At 33.9% G+C, this 18,572-nt stretch overlaps 3 protein-coding genes across 4 annotated transcripts in view; 1 reads left to right on the top strand and 2 right to left on the bottom strand.

The window, feature by feature from the left end:
* The first annotated feature begins 6,681 nt into the window (after positions 1-6,681).
* LOC102595901 (40S ribosomal protein S24-1) lies at positions 6,682-9,618 on the top strand. Its single transcript, XM_006352709.2, has 6 exons — positions 6,682-6,791; positions 6,932-7,006; positions 7,126-7,167; positions 8,016-8,186; positions 9,204-9,290; positions 9,401-9,618. Exons 2-6 carry the CDS (start codon positions 6,935-6,937, stop codon positions 9,428-9,430), a joined length of 402 nt encoding a protein of 133 aa, XP_006352771.1. The 5' UTR covers positions 6,682-6,791; positions 6,932-6,934; the 3' UTR covers positions 9,431-9,618.
* A 2,161-nt stretch (positions 9,619-11,779) lies between these two features.
* Positions 11,780-12,223, bottom strand: LOC107061569 (uncharacterized). Its single transcript, XM_015311009.1, has one exon. It carries the CDS (start codon positions 12,221-12,223, stop codon positions 11,780-11,782), a length of 444 nt encoding a protein of 147 aa, XP_015166495.1.
* Positions 12,224-14,259: 2,036 nt separating this feature from the next.
* The window catches only part of LOC102595564 (protein transport protein Sec24-like CEF), a 19,058-nt gene continuing 14,745 nt past the window's right edge, over positions 14,260-18,572 (bottom strand). For both annotated transcript variants that reach the window (XM_006352708.2, XM_015311073.1), the window contains exons 19-26: positions 17,798-17,875; positions 17,494-17,632; positions 16,510-16,674; positions 15,918-16,063; positions 15,592-15,771; positions 15,022-15,110; positions 14,838-14,869; positions 14,260-14,679 (exon numbers count right to left, since the gene is read on the bottom strand). In XM_006352708.2, coding sequence (XP_006352770.1) covers positions 14,573-14,679; positions 14,838-14,869; positions 15,022-15,110; positions 15,592-15,771; positions 15,918-16,063; positions 16,510-16,674; positions 17,494-17,632; positions 17,798-17,875 — 936 coding nt within the window. In that variant the 3' untranslated portion in view covers positions 14,260-14,572. The remainder of the gene's footprint in view (positions 14,680-14,837; positions 14,870-15,021; positions 15,111-15,591; positions 15,772-15,917; positions 16,064-16,509; positions 16,675-17,493; positions 17,633-17,797; positions 17,876-18,572) is intronic.

Here is an 18,572-nt window from a genome sequence, read left to right as displayed (position 1 = left end):
AAAGGAGGAGACATAATTGAGTGATAAATATGGGCGGGAGAATTAAGAGATAGTGGTTGATTTGGAATGAAAGAGTTATTTAAGCAGATAATTAATCAATAATAGTTTTAAGAAATGTGGGTATCTAATAGTATTTTCAAATAATATATTAATATATGGTATAAAATACTAAAAGTGATAATATATGTAATTGTTTAAAAGTAAAGATAATATTAGTATATATAGTAGTGATGTATGTCTAATAAGGTAGTTTATCCATGTATATATATATGTCTCAAGCTATAACGTTTGCTACTTTTCTCGCAATGTGAATTTGGGCCTAATTGGTAGTTCAGGTGCATGTGATTCTTATTCCACGTCGGCATATTCTGTCCCCATAATCAAATCACGAATTTCATACTTTCTTGGGAAAACTGTATATAATAGCAAACTATTAATTTAAATTAAATGCTATAAATATAGTTTGATTTAATTGTACAGCATAGCAAACTGTTGCTATTTCGCCTCTCTCCTAGTGAATCTCGCTCGCCATTCTTGTTCTCTCCTTCGTCTCTCTCGCTTTTTATACAAACGCAAATGTATAAAATGCGTTTGTGTTTGTATAAAGCGAGAGAAAATTGTATATATACATATATTTTCGTTCCCCTCTCTCCCCTCCCACAGATCTCGCTCGCTCACTCGCCTCTCTCACTTTATACAAAAAATGCAAGTGTATAAAATGTGTCTGTGTTTGTATAAAGCAAGAAAAAATTATATATATACATATATTTTCGTTCCTCTCTCTCCCTTCTCCCAGATCTCGCTTGCCACTCTCCCAGATCTCGCTCGCTCACTTGCCTCTCTCACTTTATACAAACACAAATATATACATTGTGTTTGTGTTTGTATTAAAGCGAGCGAAAATTGTATATACAAATCAAATGCATATATTTTCGTCATATACACTTATGATTATACAAATACGATCTTCCCCTGCCCAGTTTTCTTTTGTTTTTCTCTCTTTCTCGCTTTATACAAACACAAATTATACAATTGATCTTTTGTATATGTATACCAAAGCAGATTATACAGCTGCTTTATTTTTTATATGTATATCGAAATTATATAACTGCTTTCTTTTGTATATATATAGCGAAATATACATATTTATATTTGCTATGGAGCGCAATTATGCAAACTATAGTTATAACATACAAATATAATTTTTGTGTTAGCTATATGTGAAAGTTGCTCTACTTTCTTCACCAATTAATCTTGTTGGACACTAAAAGTATATACTCATAGATGGAGTTAATATCTTAAAATGTCACTGAAGTATGATAAATTATCTTGTAAAGTCACTAAATTTTATTTTGTATCACTAAAATCACCCAACTTTACACTTTTATCTTCTAAAATTATTAAACTATATTTGTCACCAAAATAAATTATTTTTTATGACATGTCATCGTGGACCCCACAAATAAATAAAATTGTAAAATTAATTTATCAATATACCAATCCACCCACAAGTTGTCTTCATCTTAAACAGTAAAACCCTATTTCTGCCCAAATCTTCCGCTTCCTTCTTCTACTTCTTTCTCTATTTCTCCCAAAATTCTCATCCACAAAGAGGTGTTGTAAAGTCTATTTAAAGGTTATTGATGCTGAAATTTTTCATAAACAATGGATTCTTTCATTTCTTCGAGGAATAATGTGATGAAATCTGTAAAAGAATGGTCCCCCCGCACCCACAAGCCTCTAATATCGACGAAAGGGACCACTACGCGCTTGCTAAACCAATCCTACTTCAAAACGAGGTAAAAATATAAATTTTTAACTATATTGTCCTTTTATTGTAGAATCTCGAAATGGGTTTAGGGCTTTTTGTATTCTAATTTTTTTCCCCTGTATTTAGAGGAGGTTAGTTCATTGTTGATTTGGTGTATGAGGTTGTGATTACCTAATGTCTTTGTAACCTTAGTCTCCATTTCAGTGCTCTAAAATTAAAAATTCATGCTTTATCCTATATGGTTTTTTCTTTCTTTCAGGCTATAAATTATTCTTATGGATTTATATTTATTTGTTTGTAAGAGTGACTTGTTTATTTTTTATGTTTATACTATTATTAGTATGAAGTAAATATTTAATGCTAAGTATTCTTTCTATCTTTTTTATTTAAGAGCTTTGGTTCATGTTTTCCTGAAACTTCAAAGGCTTTAGAATTGCATTTTTCAAACTATTTGGAAGTTGTTAGCGATATCAACATTGAAGATACAATAGTTGATAATAGGGAGGATAATGGTGTGGACAAAAACTTTTTAATTGAGGGAAATTCAACTAAAGTTGTTTTACAAGGTACTAGAGGTGATGTAACTAATGAAGTGGATGAGGAGTTTAGTGATCCAGACCATAATTTGTCCGATGAAGATGGCGATTTCCAGGATGTTATTGATGATCAACAAGTTCTTATTGATGATCAACAAGTTCTTGTTGACGATCAACAAGTTCTTATTGACGATCAACAAGTCAAGAAGCTTAGAGGAGGACCAAAAAATGCAAGTGTCAATGTTCCAGTTTCTGCAATTTTAGTACCTTTACAAAATGCTGATGTTGAATCTGATTATGCATATTCAGATGAATTGCCTGATGATGATGTTCAATCTAATAAAGGAGAAAATCATAGTCAGAAAAATAATATTTATGAAGAATATGATGAAGGTAAACACAAGAATTTCTCTAGATTTACATTAGGGGATAAAGTTTAAGAATTTCAAGCAATTCAAAGAAGCTTGCAGCGAATTGGGTATTAGAAAAAGAAGGCAGTTACGTTTTAAGCCCAATGATCAACAGAGGGTGGTTTGTATATATTTGTAAGGTTGATGGCTGCCCCTTTAGAATTTATGCTAGTAAGGTGAATAAGCGCGATCCAACTGTTCAGATCAAGTCACTTTATCTGAAACATAAAGGTGCTAAGGTGTTTGATAATTTCCACTTTTCTCCCAAGTACATTGCTAGAAAGTATTTGAATTTAGTGGTATTGTTGAAATAGTAAGGAGGGACTTTGATTATACTATAGAAAATTTGAAGGCTTGGAGGGATAAAAATCAAGCATTAAAATGGATTTATGGTGATGAGGGTCTTCAATATGGCAAGCTACTATCGTATAGTGTTGAATTGCTGAGATCAAATCCTGGATCTAATGTTGTAATTTGGTGAGATGGGGGAAAATTCTTGGAATTTTACGTGTCTGGGAGCACTCAAGGAAGCTTTTAAACCAGGTTGTAAGCCATTAATTAGCCTAGATGGTTGATGGCTAAAAGGCACATATAGAGGAAATTTATTATTTGCCGTGGCAATAGACCCAAATGATTGTATATTTCCAGTTGCTTATGTTGTGATAGCTGGAACAGAAAGTAAAGAAACATGGAGCTGGTTTATTGACAATCTTGGATATGACTTAGACATCATAAATAGTCACCATATTACCTTTATGTCTGACAGGCAAAAAGTGAGTAAAAATCTTTTATATCTTTTGTTCCTTTTTCTGTTTAACATACATATGTTACTACTTTGTTTCTTATGTAGGGTGTGATTGGAGCTGTAAAAGATTTGTTTCCGAAGTTGAACATATAAATTGTGTTAGACACATATATCAGAACTTCAAGCAAAAACATAAATGCAAAACTTTGAAAGATTTGGTATGGAATGCTGCTAGGGCAAGCAACAAGGTGATCTTCCAGAAATGCATGGAAGAATTTGACTAAGAGGACAAAGCGGCAAGAGAGTGGTTCAATAACCCAGAAAGGCCATTTCAAAGTCAGACTAGAGCATTGTTTAGAACAAATACAAAATGTGATATGTTACTCAACAACTTGTGTGAAAGCTTTAACAGGTAATTAATTAAATACTTTTCATCCACTTATTTTTGGTCATCACGTTGTTATTTATGTCTTTAGGTAATTGCATAAGTTACATTGTCAGGCTGAGGTTGTCTATGGAAATATCGACTGATAAGTTTCTTGTTAGGATGGTGTTGTTGTCTGTTATTTGTTATTATGTTGATCACCTTTATCGACTGATGTATGTTAAGTTGGAGTAAGGTCTATGCACACTTTATCCCTTAGACATTATTTGTGAGATTACACTGAGTATGTAGTTGTTGTAGTTATTAGTTTATAATATGTATTACTAATGTATCACTTATTTTAGGTATATACTTAATGCTAGAGATAAAGCTATTATTACAATGCTAGAAATGATAAATAAAAACAAGTTGATGAAAAGAATGTACAAGAAGAGAGAGTGGGTTATAAAGTCTGATAGTTCAATTTGCCCAAAAATTGTGAAAAAATTGAACAAGATTAGCAAGGAAGCAATTTGGTTTAAAACTGATTATTCAGGGGGACCAAGAGTCTCGGTAGATGGTCCTGGTGGAGTTAATATTGTTGACATGAAGGCAAAGAGTTGTACATGTAGAAGATGGGAACTTACTGGACTGCCATGTCCTCATGCATATGCATGTATTATTGGAAATAGTGAAAGAGTGGAGGATTATGTGGATACATTCTACACAATTGAAACTTTCAAGAATGTATATTCACATTACATCAATCCAACAAATCCAGAAGATCATTGGCCTGAGGTTGTGGATTGTGGAGTGTTAATACCACCTAAAATTGTGAAGAAAAAGCGAGGAAAAAAGCCTGAAGAATTAGAGAAGAAAAAGAAGGCCGAAGCTATTGGAAAAGCTAAAAAAAGAGCTAAGCAGAAGTCTGAAAAAAGGCGATCTCAAAAGTTATCCAAAAAGATTCCGTTCTATGTAGGTTATGTGTTCGATTTGCAAAAAGTATGGACATAATGCAAGAGGACATTATAAATTTGTCAAAGCCGGAGAATCATCTTCAAGCCATTATTTGAATGCTATAAGTCCAGCTGAAGAAGCTTCAAATGACGGGGATTATTTAAATATGTATCACCCGGAGATGTGGAATAATAATCACCAAGGATTGAATTTGGCATATCAGTCGACCATAACTCAGGTAATGATTGTTTTAAAGTTAATACAATTTGAATTTTCTCTACCAATATCTTTATTTTATTTTATTTTTTGTTCACAAGGCATCAATTGAAGAACAGGTAATAGTTGTTCAAACTAATGTAGTGTCTGCTCAAGGTGTTGATGAAGTTGCAATTAAAGGTATCGAAACTACTAGACTATCTCATACTTCTAAGAGAGGTAGACTCTTTAAGAGAAAAGTCATGAAGGAGTACATTGTTGAAGTTCAGAAGAAGAAGATTGGAAATCATATCAAAGTATAAAAATTATCTTTGTAATTTTTTGTGGTTATGTGAGACACCTATTACGACACTATATATTGTTGTCTTTTTTTTTTTTGGCTAACAATGGTGCTCATAACAACCTAGTATGTAATATATTTTTAGAAATGCTCTAATGTTACTTGTGTTTTTGCTTATTTTATATTGGAATTGATGTACAAGTATGATTATGTAACATGGTGGACACAGGAGGCAATACAGTAAATGCCATTGAATTTAACATTTATTTCCAATGTTGATTAGCATTTTTTAAAATGTTGTTGATAAGAAAGAAATTTTGATTGAAATAGTCACAAAAAAAAAGCGTTATGGATTTTATTGCAAAAACAGAATTTTGAGGGGAAGACATAAAAAATGAATACATTTTATAATTTTATTTATTTGTGGGGTCCATGATTACATGACATTAAAATAAATAAATTTTATAATTTTATTTATACGTGGGGTCCACGATGACATGGCATACAAAATAATTTATTTTGCCATGTTAGATTTATTTTGGTGACAAATATAGTTTAATGATTTTAGAAGATAAAAGTGTAAAGTTGAGTGATTTTAGTGATACAAAATAAAGTTTAGTGACTTTACAAGATAATTTCTTATAGTTCAGTGACTTTTTAAGATATTAACTCCTCATAAATGCATGAAACTTGGAGTAATTTTAGGTAGGTAGCTCAAGTCAACCTAGAACACACTTAACCAAAAAGTATAATTAGTTCTCTCTGTCTATTTACCATCTCTAGTTCAATTGACTTCGTCACCTCTATCTCCAAATCAACGGTTTGATGAATTTTGCTCCATGTGAACTTTCTATCCATGATATATAGGCGAAAGCTTGATAGTTCACAAACATCATTTCATGGATAAACAATCGTGAGATTAATATTTTTGTTTCATCAAAATTTAACTTCCAATGGACAATCAAAAATGCAAAAGAAACACATGTTGTGTACACACCAACTCATTTGAACAGTGTTTCAACTTACAGGGTTCAAATTCACTCCATTAGCATATTATTTCGTTTGATATTTTACACAAAAATAAAAGCATGGTAAAAGCCTTTCTCATGAGCGATTACAAATTTCTTGTATTATGCTTTTTGTTTATGAGTTCACATTAAAATCATCGGGGAGTAAATAATAACAGAATGTTTGTTTTCATAACAAACAACTTTTTCAAACAAGTCACTATAGAATCTAAATAAAACTTATGTCTATTTTTCAATTAAAAATGTAGTAAAAGTGGCTATTTGTGAAGTTTATCCGTGAAAAGTTTCATTTTTTATTTTAGGCCCATTAACTATCCATTAAAAATGGGCCTGACAGTGGTTGAATGGCCCAAAAGTTCATATACAGCTTCTAAAAGCTCAAAAACCCTAGAACAAAGCCTCCATTTTTGCAAAGAAAAGAGCAAGGTCTCTGAAGAACAGTATTCAGAGCGGAGGCGCAGGGGTATTTTGCAGGGGCACAGAAGTATAATTTCAATCCCTTTATTTTCTATTAGTAAATCATAAATTCTGTATTTGTAGATTACATAGCTATACGTTTAGACATTTTCTATTAAAAAATGCAAGTAAATTTTAGTTGCATTTGATGATGAATTCTGTTAACAGAAAATGGCGGACAAGGCAGTTACCATTAGAACAAGGAAGTTCATGACCAATCGTCTACTTGCAAGGAAACAATTCGTAAGTCTTAAGACGCATTATCTAATACTAACAACAGTTGCTGTGCTGCAGTGCATATCTTAAACTTCATACTTGTTGATCTGTTTTTATCTGTTCTAATGGCATGCCATTTATTTCAGATTATCGACGTTTTGCATCCTGGAAGGGCCAACGTTTCAAAGGTTTGACAAACAAACTCATATTGCTTTATTTTTCTGATTGCCTTGCAAGTTCAGCTAATTAGTGGTCGTTTATACAATTATTGGTTATTAGAATGAAATGAGTTTAGATCAAAGTGGCTATTGAGTAGTCATATAGGCAGTCAACTTAGTCTGAGAAGCAAATGTGCTTATTTGATGCAAAATATATTTCTTCCAAGCTCCTCTCTCTCCTCTAGAGGAAGAAGAAGCTTGAAAATAGTCTAACTTAATAAGGGATATAGTGCAGAATCCAATTCGTTTATGATTATTACTCCCTCTGTCCTAATTTATGGGAAGGTGTTTAACTGGTCACCTAGTTTAATAATAAAAAGAAACTTTTGAAACTTGTGGTCTTTAGGAAGCCTTAGATATTTGTGTGACCTTCCTTAGGAAGAGTAAAATGAAAGGTTTAAGGTTGAATTATTATTAAATATAGAAATGTGTCATCCCTTTTATGATGGACTAAAAGGACAGAGTTTCACTTAAATTGGGACAGAGGGAGTAATTGATATTGGGGAGAGAGAGGTTGAGAACCATGGTTCAAAATTTCTGTCCAAGGCTCCAAGCCTTGTTGGATATAGATATATACCGGTACATGTGCTTGTGGGGAAGGACAAATTGGTGATAGAATTACTCATACCTATGTATGTTGGAGCTAGCACGTACCTCATGGAATTAGTTGAGGTGCGCACAAGCTTGATCCGGTCTTCACGATTCCCAAAAAAATAGAGAGAGAGAGAGAGAGAGAGAGAGTGCTAAGCACTTATTGCTCATTTGATTGTTATATACCTTTGGTTTTAATTTCTTACCTGCTTAACATTTCCTTGCAGGCCGAGTTGAAAGAAAAATTGTCAAGGATGTACGAGGTGAAAGATCCCAATGCAATCTTTGTGTTTAAGTTCAGGACCCATTTTGGAGGAGGCAAATCTACTGGTTTTGGCTTGATCTATGATTCTGTCGAGAACGCAAAGAAATATGAGCCAAAGTACAGGCTGATCAGGGTAAGAATCATTTCAGTGTTTTATTTTTGCATAGAAGTCATTAAGTCAAGAAAGTCATGTAATACCAAAACTCCTTAATAAACTCATTGTTTATAAGTTTTGTAGATGGTAAGGAACTAATATTTGCTTCATGGTTTATCATCTTTGAATGGTTTTTGTAGTTTTAGTATCTTATCTTTAGACATCCCTATGGGGCCTTAGCGTAAAAAATGTTGTGACATGGTTTTCGAATTTCACTTTGTTTTGACTTCGTTCTTTAAGCGAGTATAAGTAAGGAAACTATAGAAACAATTTTTCTTGTTTCTGAGGATTTATTTGTGCTAAGAGTTGAGATGGGTGCAAACGCCTGACATCTAGTTCATCTCTTTGCTCCTTTTTTGTTTTTTTGTGCACTAACCATATTTTAGATGAATTTGTAGTAAAGAATCATTGCATGGTATTTGTCAATTCAAGAATCTTTATTCTAGATAAAGTTCAGTAAAATGTGCTTACAAGAAAAGATTAGATGGCATAACAAGACTTGCATGTGCAGTTTCATCATTTCAGAAGTTGAGTGTCTTACACAACTACACTAATATTATCCTTTTGTTCTTTTGATATCGAAAAGTAATTGCAAGCTGTAGGTCTGCATTACTTTGATTGTTTCTGTCTAAAAGACTATTAGTTTGAGTTATGTTGTGTTGAAGGCTATTAGACCATAAATACGTGTGGTTCTATACCTGATCTCTTCCTCCTGTCCTTCCCTTGCTCATTCAGTTGATTCTGGTTTTGTGTTGCATTTGTTGCTGTTGCTTTCTCTTTTGTATGTTTGTCTAGTGATCTGTTTTTAGTATTCTATCTGTGCTAATTCAAGCACTCATCTTTAAGTAAAGTATTTGCTTGAGTTTGTTGCTCCATTATGTTGAATGCATCTTCACTGTCTTCAGTGTTCAATGTGTGGGCTTAATGATTGAATTTGGCTGTAATTTTTGTTTTGTGGCTAAAATAATATGTCTTGCTATTGAACAACACTTGCAGAATGGATTAGACACAAAGGTTGAGAAATCTAGGAAGCAGATGAAGGAGCGGAAGAATAGAGCCAAGAAAGTACGCGGTGTCAAGAAGGTAATGGTTTTTATTTTTGCCTTTACAGCTACAACATTGAGAGAGGTTCTTTTGATTTTGGATCGTTTTATTTTATTCTTGTGCTGATACTGGTTGCTTGATTCTTGCAGACTAAGGCAGGAGATGCCAAGAAGAAATGATCTGCCAGTGATAGTTCCTTTAAGCCAAATGCTGAAAACGTTTTCCATATTATTTATGTTTCTCTGGACATTTATGCAGAATCTTTTCAATTTTGGTTGTCACTCAAATTATATTTGCATGTTTATGTGCTAGTACTTCTACACTTAGTGAATTTGTGAGTGTAGCGTTTTTCTCAACATGTTCTTTATTTTATAATCACCATTTCAAGTGTTGCTACAAGGATTATGATTACGTTACTAACTTATTTGAAAAAAAATATCTTCTTGACTAGCAACCTTCGTTGAGTTCTTACTGCCCAATTAACACTTATAAAGTGGAAAGTAATATGTATAATTTTTTTTTGGTGCAATCAAACACATTTTGTTAATGGTACAGCTGTAGTTGATAGTCTTCACTTCTGAAAAATCGCTGAAGTGATAAGCGCTAAAAGGAAAGAGGTTAGTTCATTGATAAGAAAGCAAAAAGGTGTGAGAAATAGTATTAAGGTTGGAAGGACATACCAAACGAACATTAATAGCCAAAGGCACCTTAAATCAGTGTAGGATTAATCCATAGGCATTTTGACGATAATTACCCTGTGCAATCTTGATATTGCTTTGTGGTAGTAAAGATATGACTCAACTCTAAAGCTAGATGATTGTCCAAGGCCCATACAGGGAGATCACTAGTTCTTTCCCAACCAATTTGCACTTTAACACACTCCAGAACACTAATATGGGGAATGATTGTGATACCATGTAAAGATGTGACACTTGTCTAAATTCATCCCAAAAAATTAGAGATTCCCAGGTCCATACGAGGAGACCACGTCGTTTCCTTTCCCCAAGTAAGATTGCCAAGTCCATATGACTCTGTTCCCTGACTAATGTGGGAATCTAACCTGCAACAACGCCACGTACAAATTGCCAACTGAAATGTGGATAACATAAACATGGGGACTCAAATGGAAAAAACTTGCTGAGACGCCTCCCTGTCACTCATTCAGCCCAGGGGTGCTAGCGAACGATTGACTGTATTGGCTATAAGCTAAACCGAAACGAATTTGAGTTTGAAAATGAAAAGTTTTTAACTATATATTGCCCGTCGTCCTTAGGGGCTAAAACTCCTTTTCTCATTCCCATACCTTCTTTGGAACCAATTTTCATGTTATATCATATTACATTTTCTCTATACCAACATTTCGCTATAGAATCCAAAAAATATTTCCAGAAAAACAACATTGTTATAGAGAGGAATGAATATATTAGTTTGACAAAAAAAAAATAACCAGGTATTTTTAAGCAGCACGTTGATATCTACAGGCCTACTAATTGGTTTAAGACAGCAAGCAAAAGAGTGAATTGGTAAAATATGCTGCTGGGTGCCCCATCCTTAAAGGATAATGATCATGTAAAAGTTACTTAGTTCTTTCCAAAAGGAAATGAAATAATTCATTAAGTTATCCTTTTTCATTCTCTTCCAATGATGTATAAACGGAAAACACAATCCAGATATTGTCCCTCATAGGCCCAGGCAGTGGCGGAATCAGAATTTTCGATAAGGGGTTCAAAATCTGAAGAAATAGACACACGAAGTAGCCGAAGTGGGTTCGACATCTACTATATATACCTAAAAAATTATTTTAATTATTTAAAAATAATATAATTTTCCGCCGGAGGGGGTTCGGCTGAACCCCTAAAGATATGGTGGCTCCGCCACTGGGCCCAGGTAGTACAGCCTAAAGAGACTAAGAATGGGGAACCATAAACCCAACAAAGGAGAAGGAACGCAGTACCAGAAAGTAAAGATGAAACCAACTACCATAGGAAAACAATCAACCATTTCGTGATAATGAAAAACTTCAAACTCGAATACCAAAATTATAAGACAACATTTAACAAAAAGCTTCTTCTTTTCCTTTCTACTAGTTAGTTACAGTCATACTAAGGAGTCATTTTGCCACGGGAATTATTCGCTTTTTCCAGAATAATAATTTGTTGTTGGTTGTAAAATTTTCTTGGAAAAGTGTATCAAACCTGCTTTCCAATTGCATCTTCATCAAGTCAAAATAAAGTGCTCTCCTTTGCAAAAAATGAAAATGAAAAATTTAACCAAAAGCAACTTCAAATCCATAAATTCCAAATAAAGTGAAATATTTGGAATCTATGGCCAAAAAGCCTACTAATAAATTGAAACCCCCTAAAAACTATGATCATATATACATCTAAAGAGAAGCTTATGCGATACGAACATTCAATTCAAACATTAGATAGTTCAAATTATATCCCATTGACAGGACGAGGCACAATTAACTAAAGCAAATAAAAAAAATTAAAACTTGAAAAACAATCGAGTGAGACAAAAGAGGATTATAGTACAAGAACAAAACGACCTGCTCCGACGATATCACCGTCGTCATCCGCCCCTTTGGGCACCGTGACCACCAACTCACCGTCACTAAAACGGGCACTAGCCAGTTCCGGCACAGTTGCCGCGGGAAGCCGAAACCGCCACAAGTCGAGGTCCAATCCAGACAAAGACGAATCAAAAATGTTATCAGCTCGGATAACAATCTTAGTAACACCCGGATAGATCTCAACTATGTGAGCCCTAATATTATCGCCGATATCATCAGTTGGGATAACGAATCGCAACGAATCGGGCGTTTCGTGGATTGAAACATCAGAATCGGAATGAAAGGGAAGTTCTAGAACCTTGGCAAAAATATGAGGTAGTCTCCGGAGCTTCTTTTTCCGGCAAACTGAGCCGTTCGCCGGAGACAAAACGTTACTTGTTACTGGATGAACCTTCATGGTTTATAAGCTTCAAAGAATTAAACCCTTGTTAAAATAAGTAAATTGGTGCAGAAAAACCGAAACAGATTTGTGTGTAGAGTTATAGGAGTAAACTGTAGTGGAAATCCTGGCTTTAGATGTGAGAGTAACAAATGGGCAGGTTGATCTGTTTTTTATTTACATAATAAATCTACTCTATTATTTTATGTTATCACTAAATTATAAACATAAAAGAAAAAGGAGATAAATAAAATAAATATGTACTGTACAGGTCCTTAAATACAACAACAATAATATACTTAAATATAATACAACTAGAAAAACTATTTTTGATAAGTCCTTCTTTATTAGTATAAAATTAATACATGGTAACAGGTACTTTTGAAGATTTAGATCTTATTTTTTTCTTCATATGATCATAATTGGGAATTATATAGACAATTTGTCTTCATCATCAATTATGAATATACGAGGAAGAGTGGAAGTTAATATTACAATTTTAATAAATGAGATCTGATCAAATTTAAGAAAATGAATAGTGATGGAATCTCATCGTTATGATTAATCACTGAAATCTATACGTTGACTTAAACATCAGTTAAGATCATCCAGTTGTAGTAGTTACGTAATAATACTATTACATTAATTCCACCCAAAGAGAATCTATTCTTTTCTTTTTATAAAAAAAAAAAGAAGAAGAAAACTCCTAACTTCTCTCCAGTACTAAAACACATGTTATTATGAATATAATAATTGTACGGCACTATGTCTATAACTCTATTTGATTTGAATTTTAATTTGGTATATAATTATGAAACTGTAAATGCTGATTTCTTGATCAGTTTTCTCTGCGTACCAAAACTGACCTGTACACTTTGAAGTCATAATAATACCATGGAAAGACGTATTCGATTAGAAGAAGCAATCTAATCTCACTCACTATTTTGACTTGAACTATAAACACAGTTTAACAATTGAATCATATACTTATATGATAAAGTAAAACTTTTAAAAAGAAGTTGAGAGTCATTGTCACAAAGCAATAATACATGTAACGGAACTTTAGTGATTTTAGGCATACTTTGTCCAAATCATCTTAAACAACCTTTTATATTCAATGCGTGCTACTAAGTACAAATCTTAATTAAACATGTTTAGAATTATGTGTCCAGTATTTGGTGAATTGTGCGAGAGGGACAAAAGAATAGGAAGTTGCGGGGATGCTTCCAAAAGCCATTTGTGTGTCAACATCAAATAGTTTCTCACGTCACAAAGTTTGGCATGCATTGTGATTGTGCCATGGAACAGACCACACAATTCTTTTGAATTACATAATTGTACTGCACCTCCTTGTAGAATTCTGGAATATCAAGTAAGGACTAAACTGACAAAAGAGTTCAAAATGAAAACATACTGCCTACTTGCTATTAAGTTTATCCATCTTGTTAAGAGTTATTATACAAGAAAACTCTAAATATTAAAGTTAACAAAACCACTGCCAATCATATCTTATTGAGGAAGGTCTACCAAATGAATAGAGGAAACTTAAATTCATATAACATTCTGTCATAAATAGGATATTTGGTTAAAATCTTAGAGATTCTATTTCTATAAGCATTACCAATAAGGAAAATATAGTTATTATGGAGGGATAATTTTATAAAGTTAAAAGTTGGTTATAGAAAATTAAAATACAGTATAACTTATGAACGATTATTTGTATGCTTGCCTACTGTTTTCCCCTATGTCAGTCCATCAGGTCTTTCTGATGGAATTCTTAATTGTTACTTCCATCTAATTCAGTTTAAAGCTAACGTGAGCATTAAAACGATTTTAATAATGAAGTCCCAGTTGGTTTTGTCTTGGAACCACAGTATCTTCTTCTGATACTAAAACTACCGTCTCTTTATTGTTCATATAAGCAGCTCCTTATCTGTAGATTGAAACCCAAAGTTCAAGCAGAGGCACTTTACATATTCACTCAATCTCTAAGTAAATCGAAATGATGCTACAACACAAAGTTCAGTTCATGATGCTCTGAGATCAAGAGAGCAAACGCGGACAAAAAAAAACACATTTTTAACACCATACCCAATATAGTCAACAAAACTGATTCCATTTTAATTCTACATTTTCACGTCAAGAAAAATAATCAGAATAAATAACACTATCACTGTGAAAATACATAAAAATATTACTTTTTGTCCTTTCATTTTGAGTATGCGCTGCACCTCAAAAAAACTAAGATAGCTCTGAAGCCATGGATGGGGGCCACACCTGGATAGCTCATCTGCATCTCTTCATACTGAAAACATATGTACCCCCCTTCTCTATAATCAAAATTCATGAACAAAACTGGATATTTTCTCAAGCCATTTTATTTTGAATATGTCGATGGATATGTACTAGAAACTCGACATATGAAAGTCCATTTTGTGTCTTGTCTTCTACCATGTGCGAGAGAAATAACATGCCTGACAAAGAGATTCATGGTCATTGCAATATATCACATCAAGTGTTAACACTAAGCAGCTAAGAGTAGGGAGAATGTTAAATTGATTTAAAATGACTAATAATCTATGTATGTTAAGATTGGGGATAGAAGTGCAAAAATATGTTACTGGATACAAACCTGATGAATCTCCCTTTTTGCATAATTTTAAGCTGCCAAGATCAAATTGATAATATATCAGAAATTAGACATATTATGTGTTACAGATATGCCTATCACATTGTATTCATTAAGTAATGAAATGTAATTGATGAACCGTCTCCTAAAAGGTAGGAGCAAATACACAGAAAAAGAAGAATCATACCGGAGATAGTTACACCTTTGGCGTCTAATATCATTAATGATGTCATTGAGCTTCTTAGAGAGTGGATTGTCATACTGCTGCAGAACAAACTGAGAGAAAGGGAAATTCAGAATCTACGCAAGAGGAGCTAAATTACAATAAGTAATTTCTTTGCTTCACCAATGGAAAAAAAGAAGCATTTGACTGTTTTGTCAATCAAGAACCTAATGAACCCAAGAGCCTAATAAGTTGGAGAATAAGGTATTAAGAAAAAAACAGGTTTACTTTTAAGATATGACTGTTGAATAAAATTGCACAAACCATCAAATAGGATAGGTGGTCTGAATGCAAGCCTCATACTTTGGCTTGCGACAAAAGTACCTGCCTGACACATCTGACCACCATGGATTTATACAGTTTGACCAAAGCCATTCAAAAATAATCAATACAAATTAAATGCACTTTTTCAGCCACATGTATCAAATGAGAATCCTAGGAAGAAGGGTGCTGAGAATGTGTTTCCCTCTCTTTTACCTACTTATACAATTGGAAAAATATTAACAATCAACAGCAGAAGACAAGTCAAATTACCTGAGCAGGAATTTCCTCAACAGATGAAATGCCTAGCAGCTGATGGATAACATTAGGATCTGCAGAGTTCCCAACATATATCAAACAGTCCTCGCCGTTCTCGAGAAGATATATACCATTGTCAGTAATGTGTTCACTGGAAAGCGGAATAGAAGGGGGAATAAGAGAATCGTCATTCTCCTACAAATTCAAATACAGAATGAAATGTAAGAAATGTAATCCGAAAATAATGTTTAAAGGGAATCAAGAAAATGAATAGAACTACCAACTTGACTTACAAAGGAAAAGAAAAAAGGGAAACAAAATCCATAAATACAAGTACATACCTTAGTATCGAATTCGTGAATTGCTATCAATCTAGGGTAGACCAGAGGGATTGCCAATGGAGTAGAGAGAGGGGAAACATAATTTATCCAGAAGGACCTACTATCGATCTGTCCATCTGCTCTAAGTCCAGTGCTTTTAACCAAAGCTGAAATATTAAGAAAACTTATAAGAATATAGCTTTTACATAATTGATTGCACAAGAATTGGCACAAGAAGTACTTTTGTAGTGACAAAGAAAATTAGAGACAGTCATTCAATATGCACTATAAGTAGGAAGCATTCGGAAACTAAAATGCACATACTAAGAATGGGTGATCATTCGTTTAGAATAGCAACAAAAGGAAAAGGAAACCAACTCATAAAATACACTGAATTAACAATCTTAGAATAGCAACAAAAGGAAACCAAGGTGGAGCATAGAGGAAGAAAGTGTTATAGGCATTTTGATCAATATGTCAACTTAAATATATAAAATCGAAAAGAAGAGGAAATAATGCAAGAAAATTGTTTTAAAATTGCACTGCATGTATAAACTAACACTGTCAAAACATTTGGAAATGAAAGGCTTGTAAAAAGGAAGGCAAGATATACCCAGTGTGTAAAGAGGAAGAAGTTTAAGTGCCTCAGGAAGGATAAGTTGCCCTGAGGATGACACTGTGGCACAGAATTTACGGTAAGAGTGCAGAATATTGATGCAAAGGTTTGTCACTTGTTCTCTTATCCGTGAGAGAGGAGCAGTTGGTACTTCACTGGCAGCTGCATGCAAGAAAAATACCATAATACGATTACTCTTTTAAGATAATAAACAAGGACAAAAAGGGAACAATAGAATGAAATAGCAACAGTGCATGAGATAACATTAAACATCAAAAGCAAGCAGGCCACTTGGCAACTCGTCATAGTAATTATGTCGACCACAACAACACGATTAATAAGCTGTAAAGAGCTATCTTCAAATTATTTGCTTCTGGCCAGGAGGATCTTTTTTTCTTTTAAATGTGTGTGTGTGATGGAATATTGAAAAAACAAAAGTATTTGCTTCTGAAAGAGAAGCAGGATGTTAAGGCCCTCAATGCAGGATCTTGTGCTGCTGATTCTTAGGAGATAGGGGAGATAAATATAGCTTCTTCATAGGCAAAGAATATGAGCACAAAGTTAGTCCTGCCTAAATTCCAGATTCAATTCCAAATATGCAGAACAAGAGTTACGGGAACTATAAAGGAGCACCATTGCAGAAACAATCAGATTCAATGTTGTACCCATGGACATGTAGGTGTCCACACACAATCTTATATATGATTTGGCTACAACTGTCAACCTTATACTTAGTGCCCGTTTGGATTGACTTATTTTAGGTCCTTTTAAGCCAAAATAGCTTTTAAGCAGTTTTGAAGTGTTTGGGTAAAGTTAAAAGTGCTTATAAGCACTTATTTTAAAGCCAAAATAACAAAAATAAGCCAAAAGCCATAAGTTAGAAATCCTAACTTATGGCTTTTGGCTTATAAGTCATAAGCCAAAAGCCAATCCAAACAGGCCCGAATGTGACACAGTGTATTATTACATAGTATCCTCTACCTTGCTTTAAGATGCAAGCAAACTGGGTGTCCAAGTCAGCTGATCGAAACAGATTACTCAACATAGTTGTGCAAGGCAGAGCCAAAGTTGACACTCGGATTCTTCTTTGGCCATCAATGGTAGTGTAAAGAACAGCCGACTGGAAACACAGAAACAATCTCTTGTAAATGGGGCCAGCATATTGCACCAGGGAAGAAAAAAGTAAAAAAGGAGAGAACAGTGGCAGGGAAAAATAGACATACAGAAACACGGCAAATACAATTGACCAAAAACTCATTGCTGAAGACTCAAAATAAATTTGTACCTGAAAAGAACATTCTGAACCATCCTGCAATTTGTCATCATGTTTCAATGAAACCATAATTGTTTTGTCACAGTCAATCTGCACAAGGGAAAGCTCACTTAGAAATGAACACACCTTATTCATCATGTTTCAATGTAACCATAATTGTTTTGTCAGTCAATCTGCACAAAGCTCACTTAGAAATGAACACACTCGGTCAAACCAGCACATTCAACAGGGAATCAACAGTGTAAAAACTTTTGAGTGTAAATGTTCACACTGGAAAAGGTGAATTAACAGTGTAAACATGCATACAGAAAAGCCCATGTTATTAACTCCATTCAAAACATGAACTAAAATCCCTTACCGACACGTGTGGTTTTTAGATTAACGTAAGCTCTTTAGGAAGCAAATTTCAACTCATAAGGTTCTCCCAAAATATTTAACTTATAAGATATGCACCTTTGGGTACTTTTGGACTTGTGAACTTTCACACTGATGGGCCATGTAACATTCATTTGGGTATTTTGACCATGGACAATCTGAAAAGATGACTTACAAGCTTCATCTTGATATGAAAAAAGGCTGGGTAAAAACATATGTGATAAACAAGTAACGAACCAACATGTCACAACATGATTCTGTTGCATCATCTCCACCCCCAAAACTCACCAAAAGAACAGGACCACATTTGGTATTAGCCAAAGAAATGTGCTGCAGATGCTTCGAACTTAATACAGATGTGCAGTTTCTGCATAATTCTGTGTGTGTGTGTGGGGGGTGGGGGGGGGGGAGG

Source organism: Solanum tuberosum, unplaced genomic scaffold (genome assembly GCF_000226075.1).
Source record: "Solanum tuberosum cultivar DM 1-3 516 R44 unplaced genomic scaffold, SolTub_3.0 scf00150, whole genome shotgun sequence".
Taxonomy (NCBI): Eukaryota; Viridiplantae; Streptophyta; class Magnoliopsida; order Solanales; family Solanaceae; genus Solanum; species Solanum tuberosum.
The sequence above is the reverse complement of the archived record's forward strand: the minus strand, read 5'-3'. Positions and strand labels throughout refer to the sequence as shown.